Source organism: Sus scrofa, chromosome 13 (genome assembly GCF_000003025.6).
Source record: "Sus scrofa isolate TJ Tabasco breed Duroc chromosome 13, Sscrofa11.1, whole genome shotgun sequence".
Lineage (NCBI taxonomy): Eukaryota > Metazoa > Chordata > Mammalia > Artiodactyla > Suidae > Sus > Sus scrofa.
The window spans coordinates 138,567,467-138,577,611 of record NC_010455.5 but is presented as its reverse complement, the minus strand read 5'-3'; the positions used below and the strand labels follow the sequence as shown (position 1 = coordinate 138,577,611).

Sequence of the window (10,145 nt, the reverse complement as noted above, 5' to 3'; positions counted from 1 at the left end):
AAATACTGTATGATTTCACTTATATCTTGAATATAATATAGGGCACAAATGAACTGTTCCACAGAAAAGAAAATCACGGACATGGAGAACAGACTTGTGCTTGCCAACAGGGAGGGGGAGGGAGTAGGAGGGACTGGGAATTTGGGGTTTATAGATGCAAGCTATAGCCTTTGGAATGGATAAGCAATGGATAATGGATAAGCTATAGCTTTTGGAATGGATCATGCTGTATAGTACTGGGAACTATATCTGGTCACTTGTGATGGAGCATGATGTGAGAAAAAAGAATGTATGCATGTATGTGTGACTGGGTCACCTTGCTGTGCAGCAGAAAATTGACAGAACACTGTAAATCAGCTATAATGGAAAAAAATAAAAAGCATTATATTAAAAAAATGAAAAAACAAAGAACAAACAAAACTTCCAGTTTCACTTCAATTTCCTTTTTTTCTGTTAAAGTAGAAAAAAGTTAAAATTAGAATTCATTTGAACACATTTTAAAAAGATTTTTATCACTCTATACACACATTTTCAAATGATGCTCATCTACTAAAGATTTTTATTGTTGTATTATAAATACATCAATAGATTAGATGTATCATTAAATTGATGTAGCATAGAATTCACTCATTTCAAATGTTCAATTGAATGATTTTTAGTAAATTTACAGTTTTACAACCATCACCATAATCCAATTTTAGAACACTTCCATCACCCCATAAGAAGCCTCATGTCCACTTGCATTCAGTTCCTATTCCCACCCCAATCTCAGGCAACTACTCATTACCTTCTGTCTCTACAGATTTGCCTTTTCTGGAATCATGTGGTCTTGTGCATCTGGCTTTCTTCACTTATAATATTTTTATGATTTTAATGTTTTTAAATTTTATTCATGTTACAGAGTACGTATCAGTTATTTTTTTATTACTAAATAGAATTCCATTGTATGGATATACCATATTTTGTTCATCCATTCACTAATTTATAGAAATTTGGATTTTTTTCAACATTTTTAGTTATGACACATAAGCCTCCTATGAACATCCATGTATGAGTCTTTACATGAACATATTATTCCTCTTGGGTAGATAATCAGGGAGAGAAATTGTTGGGTCACATGGAGGTTTTTTTTAGTTGCCAAAAAAGGCTTTTCAAAGTGGCTACATCATTTTACTTTTGCATCAGCAACTGAGGATTCACATTTCTCCATATCTAGGCCACCACTTATTGTCTGTCTCTTATTATTCCAGTGGGTGGGAAGTGGTATTACACTGCGGGTTTTTGTTTGTTTTTTCCACAGCTGCAGCAAAGCTGGTTACTTTAACCCACTGTGCCAAGCCAGGGATTGAACCTGGGACCTGGCACTGCAGAGACTCCCCTGATCCCGATGCACCACAGCAGGAAATCCTACATTGTGGTTTTAATTTGCATTTTCCTCACGACTAATGATAAGATAAAAAAACTTTTCATATGCTTATTAGCCAACTTTGGGTTTTTTGGTGAAATATCTATTAAAATCTTGCCTATTTTAAAAAATTGAGCTATTTGTCTTATTGAGTTTTGAGAGTTCTTTATATTTCTGATTAGAAGTTTTTATTAGAAGTATGATTTGTGGAGTTCCCGTCATGGCTCAGTGGTTAATGAATCCGACTAGGAACTGCGAGGTTGCGGGTTCGATCCCTGGCCTTGCTTAGTGGGTTAAGGATCCGGCATTGCCGTGAGCTATGGTGTAGGTCACAGACGCGGCTCGGATCCCACGTTGTGGTGTAGGCTGGCAGCTACAGCTCCAATTAGGCCCCTAGCCTGGGAACCTCCATATGCCACAGGAGTGGGCCTAGAAATGGCAAAAGGACAAAAAAAAAAAAAAAAAAAAAAAGTATGATTTGTGAATATGTTCTCTGTTTGAGGCTTATATTTCCATTTCCTTAATGGTGTCTTTAGAAGTACAAAAGTTTTAAATTTTGATGAAGTTCAATTTATAAATTTTCCTTTTGGAGTTCCCACTGTGGCTCAGCAGATTGAGGACCTGACATTGTCCCTATGGAGATGCAGATTCAATCCCTTGCCTTGCTCAGTGGGTTGGGGATCCAGAGGTGCCATGAACTGCAGCATAGGTCATAGAGATACATTTCAGATCTGGTGTTGCTGTGGGCCACAATTGCAGCTCAGATTCAACCCCTGGCTGGGAACTTCCATGTGCTGCAGGTGTAGCTATAAAAAGGAAAAAAAAAGTTTTTCCTTTTAAAGATTATGTTACTCATGTCATAACTAAGAACTCTAATTCAAGGACACAAAGACTTCCTTTCTACTATCTTTTTCTCTAAAACTTTTACAGTTTTACCTCTCATACCTATGCCTATTATCCATTTTGAGTTAATTGTTTGTGTATACTATAAAGTAAGGGTCTAAATCTACCTTTTTGCGTGTGGCTATGCAACTGACACAGCAGTATTTGTAGAAAAGACTATATTTTCCCCATTGAATTGCCAAACAGCTTTGCCAAAAATCAATTTACCATAAATATAGGGATTTATTTCTATTCTATTTAATTCTATTCATTTACAGTTATATCTATCCTTATGTCAGTACCACACTATCGAAACTACCATAGTTTTATAGTACATTTTAAAATGGGAAGGTATATACGTCCTTTAATTGTATTTTTCAAGATTATTTTGACTGCTCTGGAAGCCAGTCTTGCATACCAAGAATAAATCCCACTTGTTCATGGTATATAATTATTTTTATGTATTAAAACATTTGGTAATATTCTGTCAGGGAGCTTTGCATCCAAGTTCAGGAGGGATGTTTGTTTGAAGTTTCCTTTTTTTGTAATCTCTTTGTCTGGCTCTATGTTGTCCTCCTGAATGAGCTGGGCAATGTTTCCTCCTTTTCTATTTTTTTTTGCTAAGAGACTGTGTAAAGTTTTAATTATGCTTTAAAGGTTTGATAGAATTGTCCAGGGAGACTATCTGGGCCTTGAGATTTCTTTTTAATTAAACATTCAATTTCCCTTATGGTTAAAGGGCTATTCAGATTGGGTATTTTGTTTAGCTGAATTTTAGCACTTTGCAGTTCTTAAGGAATTGTTTCATGTTTTCTAAGCTGTCGTATTTATGAGCATAAAGTTGTATGTAGTACCCCCTTATTATTTTTTAATGACTTCTCTGTCTGAAATAATAAATCCTATTTTATTTCTAATATTGGTGATTTATGTTATCACTATTTTTGTCAGTCTAGCTAGAGGTTTATTAATTTTATTGATTTTTTTTTGGAAGCACCAACTTTTTTTTTTCCTTGGGTTTTTGGTAATATTTTCCTATTTCCAATTTTATTTTTTGCTCTTTATTATTTCATTTCTTCTTCTTGCTTTGGGTTTGTTTTGCTCCTTTTTCCAGTTTCTGAAGGAAACTAGGTGTTATTAATATGACACCTTTACTCATTTTTAACATAAGCATTTAGTGCTATAAATTTCCCTCTCATAACTGCTTTAGTTGCATTCTACATGATTTGTATTTTCATTTTTATTTAGTTCTACATGGTTTTAAGTTTCCTTTTGGACTCCTTATTTGACCCACAGTTATTTAGAGGTGCATTGCTTAGTTTCCAAGTGTTTTGAGAGTTTCCTGTTGTCTTTGTTACAGATTTCCAGCTTGATTCCATTATAGTCAGAACACACATGCTTTATGGCATGGCATATTTTGTTTTTTCTCTACTTGGTGAATGTTCAGGAAATTGAAAAAATGTACTCCACTTTGTTGGATGATCTCTTTTACATATGTTAATTAGATCCTGACGACTGATTCTGTTGCTCAGATTTCCTATTTCCTTGTGATTTGTTGCTTATTAGTTCTATTTGTTGCTGAATAGGAGCAGTGATGGAGTTCCCAACTATAATTAAAGATTTTTCTCTTTCTCATTTCAGCTTTATCAGTTTTTTGCTTCATGTATTTGAGGCTCTATGGTTTAGTTTATACACATAAGTATACTGTGTCTTCCTGGCAAATATATCCTTTCATCATTGAATAATGTCTCATTTTTGTCTCTGGTAATGTTCTTTGCTTTTAAGTCTACTTTATGAGATACTGTCATTCCTTTTTTATTTTTTATTATTAATATATACTTGATATATCTTTTCCCTCCCTTTTACTTTCAGCCTACCTGTGGTTAAATATGAAGTGAGGATTTTATAAGCAGTATATAGTTGATTTGGTTTTTTTTAATCCACTCTGCTAATCTCTGTCTTTTGATTGGTATATTTAGACCATTTACATTTAAGATAGTTATTGATATTTTAGCAGTTTAGGATGCTCTTTTATTACTTATTTTCCACTTGTTTCTTTTAGCTGTTATTGCTTTTTATCTTGCTTTTCTGCAGATTAAATATGTTTTAGGACTCCATCTTACAGCACTTTTAAGTTCATCTCTTTGTAGTTTTCATAGTGGTTGCTCTGAGTGCTGCTTATAATTCTGTAGTTGGTCAAAGTTTACCATTTCAAATGAAGTTTAGAAAGCCCACCTCCAATTAGGTCTCTTTACCTTCTCCACCTTTACATATTATTGTTAACTCATTGCATAACATCTATTTCTTTTGAGATATTTTTCTCTTATGGGTTTATTAGCCATATTTTATGACTGAAACAAATCATGATGCAATATAATCAAAACAATGTCTATTACATGGACTCATATTTCTGACATTTCTATTGTTTCTTCTTGTTTTCTGATGCTCTAAGTGTCCTTCCATTATTTCCTTTGTTTAAAGAATTTCCTTTATCTAGGCTTTCCAGAGTATATCTGCTAGTCACAAAATCTTTTCATTTTCATTCATCTGTGATTTTTATTTTCCCTTCATTTCTGACAAAGTTGCCAGATATAAAATTATGGGCCACAGTTCTTTTTAAAAGTGCTTTAAAAATATTTTACCCTTTCCTTTTTCATGATTTCACATGAGGAACCCATTCAAATTGGTGTTCCCTATAGGTAATGCATTATTCCTCTAGCTGTTTTCAGGATTTCTCTTTGTTTCTAATCTTCAAAAGTTTAATTATGATGTGTGTTGGCATGGATTCTAAGGTTTATCTTGTATAGAGTTCATTGTGCTTCTTGGATCTCTATGTTGATGTCTTTCATCAAATTTGGGACATTTTCAGCCATGTTTCTTCAAATGCTTCTTTCCCCACTCTTTCTCCTTTACTTTCTGAGACTCCAATAATATGTATGGTGGATATTTTGTTATTGTCCCATAGGTCCCTGAGGTTCTGTTCTTTTTTTTCCCCGTCTCTTTCCAGTTGTTCATATTGGGTGAATTCTATTGTTCTGTCCTTCATCATCTCCACTCTACTGCTGAGCTCATTCAGCAAGTTTTAAATTTCTATTGCACTCCTCAGTCCTATAATTTCCATTTGTTTTTTTTTTTTGCATAATTTATATTTATTTTCTGAGATTTTCTGTTTTTATTTAAGAGAATTTGTAATTGATTGTTGTAGAATTTTAATGTCTGACTTAAAATTTTTATCAGATAATTCCATCATCTGATTCATCAAAGTGTTGGCATCAGCTGATTTCATTTTTCATTTAAGTTGTGATTTTCTTGGTTCTTGATTTATATCCTGAACATTTTGTCTATTTTAGGACACTTTGGGTTCTTTTTAAGTATTATGTTATAGGAGGTTACTCTGTTTAGGTTTAACATATGAGTCTGAGCCTACTTTTGTGGGCTGTGATTCCAACAACAGTTTACTTCAGAGACTTTGTGACTGCATGAGGATTGGCATTTCCTTTGGCTGTATTGCCAGATATCTCTTAGTGAGAGAGAGAGATGGGGAAATCCTTCCATTAGTACCCCCTAGATACCCAGGTTTCTCTGGATAGGAGGAGAGTCTAGTTCCATGAAGTGATTTCTGGGACCAGGCTGCTAGCTACAGGTCTATTAGTTGTGACAGGTTCTTTGTCATGATTCTACCAATAAGCCCTATTGTGTCTGGGCAGAGGAGGAGAGTTTCTGGCCCTTGGGGACAAAGAGGCTTCCCAAGCTGGGCCACCTGCTTTACCTGGGTGTCTCTTACTGGCTTCCCCAAACCAAATTCATACCTCTCCATAGAAAAGAGGAGTCTTGGATCTGTCAGGGAAGGAGAATGCTTCCCCTGGCCACTTTTTTTTTGACAGGGCTCCCAGTTGGTCTCCTTTGCCTGAGGTTGTCAGAGGGACTCCCATTAGATCCAGGGGGAAGAATAAGCTACTGGGCTACCTACTGTTGCTAGGTGGGAAGCTGGAAAATACCAGGTGTAAGTGGCTGCCTTCTGTTGGTTGAGGGCTGCAAGATGTGAGGATTCTGTGTTGTTGTCTGGTCCTGGGTTCCCAAATCAGCTTGCCTTCCTCTTAGCACCCTTCAGAGTTCTCCTTTGCTTGTCTCTTGTTCCATTTCTAGGATTTATAAGTTGTTCTTAGTGGAGAGGAGCAGAGAAAAAAGGTCTATGCCATCTTGTTCAGACTAGAGGTCCCTCACCTACTGAATTTTATGTCTTCACTATCCACTAAATTTTTAATTTTTTTCTGTTTTTTACTTTAGACTGAGTTATATTATGGATATAAAAAAAGTCCCAAAGAAATCTTTGCCTAGTGCAGGCATTTAACCTATTTTCTCTAACATGTAATCAGTGAAACTGGCAGCAACACTACAGGGTCTAAACTGAGCTTAAGGCCATACACATAAAGATACTGTTGAGGAACCCCCCCCCCCAACACACACACACCTCCTTTTAGGCTATCTCCTTAGAGTTCACTCAAGGACGGTATCTACATGAAGCACAAATGGATTCATGAAGCCACCAAAGGGGTTGAGGAGAATGAGAGGGGGTTGTAGGGACAATTACAGAGGGGCACAGACCTTTCCTCCTGGGGCACCAAGTGGCAAAACCTGCCTAGATGCCTTTGCTTGGGAAATATCAACTCTGCAATGCTGAGTGGTGCCAGAAGAAAGATGGCTCCAGAACCATCAGGCTGTCTTGCTCTTCTCTGAGCTGTAGTTGGGAAAAGAACTTAATTTCATTAAGTGTATCAAAATAGATATGTATTTGAGCAGAATTCTCAGGCTGGTACTTTAATTTCTTATTTATGTACTATGTTTTTCCCAAGAAGTATTTAAAATGGTTTTAACAGATACATACTGTATAAGAAAATATAAATTAGATATAGGCAAAAAAAATAAAAAAGCAAGAAAAACAGAAGACAGGAATAAGAATGGGGCAAACATACTTCTCTTTCCACACTTGCAATAAATAGCCCAATAGAGGGCATGCTCCTGGAGTATTTGCTGTGCCATCTCTGAGTGACCCTCAAAGACTGGGCTTGGGGGCAACAAAGTGGACTCATGTTGTAGGGGGAGACAGGTTTCCATGGAAATTTCCTTATAATACTCCATAGATTTCCTGCTCCTGAGACATGTTTGATTTCCTCTTAAAGATTCCTGAGTTCTCACTTTGAGAATGGCCACAGTTCTGAGCAGGGTAACCTAGTTGAAGTTTCACACTACTAAGTTCCTGAGGGATCACATCCCAATTAGGGTTCATTATAAATCAGATTTTCTAAATACATGGAGCATGAACCAAGGCTAAAACTACAGTCATTAATTTATCAAACCTTGTGTTTAAAATTCTAATTGAGTCTCAGAATTTAAGCCTGAACTGTTAGATACAAACTTGTGATGTCCCTCCCAAGTCAGCTGAAAATCTGGGTGATGCTGATGACATGAAGGAGCTGAGAAGAAGCCGCAGAAGTAGTGTTTTGCCCGGTGACTAAATGACCACACTCCTTCCACTATGGGAGCTCTCTCTCTCCTAGAGAATAGAAGAACACACACACAAAAAAATCCAGTCAGCTGGGCTCTGCTGTCTATGTATACAATACATGAATGGGTTTGATTCTGTTACAAATCCTTGGTGAAGTGGTAGCTGCTGGGACAACAGTTCCGAATCTAAAAACTACTTCTTGACTCTTCATGAAGCCAGTCTCTCCCCCCAGCTTAGGTTTCTCATCTTTCCTACTTCTCTGGAATCTCCTTCAAACATATTTAATTTCTGAAAACTTCTCAGAGTCTCATTCACTCTGACTCCTGCTGATTTTCGACATCTTTAAGTTCCCCTTAGATTGAAAAAAAGTACCCTGTTCCATTCATCAGTCTCTATTTTTATCATTTGTTCATGAAGATGTGGCCCAGTTCTCATATTCCATTTATATTCTCCTAAACTGTTTATTCTCAGCCCTTGTCTAAAAAGTTCAGCTTCATACCTTGGTATTTGGCTGAAGTTAATTTTCAAAGATCACTAATTATTTCTTTTTGACCAAATTCAGTGGCTTTTCTTCAGAAGTTATTCTATTTGATATTTTGGCTTTCTCATCTTGCTCTAAGAGGGCTTCAGGGACTATCGTTTATATTTCTCATAACTCTCTAACTGTATCATAGGGGAAAATTTTTATTTTGTCTTGACTATCTACAGTTATAGTCAATGAATGTGATTCTGGTTTGAAATGGCAAACTAAGATAATTTGCCCCTAAACATACTGTTAAAAATGCATCTGTATATACTATATTCACATTGCTATAAAAATTTTGTGTGTTTTCATTTTATCAAGAAAATGAGTTTTAGGGAGTGTAGTTTCTGACTGAAATGCTGTGGATAGGTTAGAGAGGCCAAGATAGCAGAGTAGAAAGACTCTAAGCTCACCTCCTTTCATGAGTGCATCAAAATCACAATTATCTGTAGATCAACCATGAAAGAAACCCTGAACTTAACAGAAAAGATCTTCTACAGCTAAAGACATAAAAAAAGAAACACAATAACAGTACAGAAGGAGAGGCAGACTCACAATACAATCAAACCCTATCCCCTTAGTATGTGACCCACAAACTGGAGAACAATTATACTACAGAGTTTCTTTCATAGGAGTGAGAGGTCTGAGCCCCACATCAGGCTCACTAGCCTGGGGATCTGGCACTGGCAAGACAAGCCCCCAGAGCATTTGGTTTTGAAGGAATCCGAGCTTAATTGCAGGAGCCCCACAGGATAGGGGAAATAGAGACTTGACTCTTAAAGGGTATACAAAAACTATCACACACCCCAGAACCATGGGCAAAAGTAGTAATCTGATGGGAGACTGGGCCAGACCTACCTTCTTATCTTAGAGAGAGTCTCTTGGATTGGCAGGGAGTGGCTGCAGCTCACCCTGGGGACATACACATTAATGGCAGTCATACGGGAGAACATTCAACTGTGTGAACACTCCCAGCAGCTGCCAAATTGGCTCATTAGCACCATGACCTGGTTCCACCCAATAGCTTGGAGACTCCAGTGCTGGGACTCCTCAGGCCAAACAACTAACAGGGTGGGAACACAGCCCCATCCATCAGCAGACAGGCTTCCTAAAGACTTCCTGAGCCCACAACTGCCTCTAGACATGGCCCTAGACATGGCATAGGACACCAGAGGATCAAAATCCAGATCTATACACCAGTGTGCAAGCACTGGGCCCTCCCACCAGGAAGCCTGTACAAGCCTTTAGACTAGCCCCACTCACCAGTGGGCAAATTACCAGAAGCAAAAAAACTATGATCCTACAATGCGGGCCAGATCCTACCCTGGGATCAGCTGGGCCCTGGCACTGGCCATTAGCAGATTAATGCAGCCTGTGGGACACCCCAGATCCCATACCTAACTGTGTCAAGAACCACAACCACTACCCACAATGATCTGAAATTGAGTCCCTAGGCCCTACAGTCAGACTTCAGAAACTAGCTCTGCCTTAAAGTAGTCCACCACTAACTCCAGGATCTGGCTTCACCTGTCACTGAGTGGGTAAAAGCCCAAGAGTCTTCAGGACACTGACTCTGCCCACCAGTGAGCCAGTACTAGACCCAGGGTCCCCCTGGGAGTCTGCAACCTCATGACCCAGCCCTGCTAAACAACATCCAGCACCATCCACACAAGGCATGGCCTGATAACTAATTAGACTATGGACCAGCCAAGCCTAACAGATTGCCCACATAGTCGGCATACCATAACAGAAGGATCCCTTCAGCCCTCTTAGGGGGAATCTGTGGCATATACAGCTTAGGTGACAAGAGTGTAGTACACTGCTTGGACACC

The 10,145-nt window shown here is 37.9% G+C and overlaps 1 protein-coding gene across 1 annotated transcript in view; it reads right to left on the bottom strand.

The window, feature by feature from the left end:
• The window catches only part of ILDR1 (immunoglobulin like domain containing receptor 1), a 44,579-nt gene continuing 36,562 nt past the window's right edge, over nt 2,129–10,145 (bottom strand). Inside the window, 1 exon segment of the mRNA XM_005654050.3 lies at nt 2,129–7,838. Within this exon segment, the coding sequence (XP_005654107.2) occupies nt 7,797–7,838 (42 nt within the window). The 3' untranslated portion in view covers nt 2,129–7,796.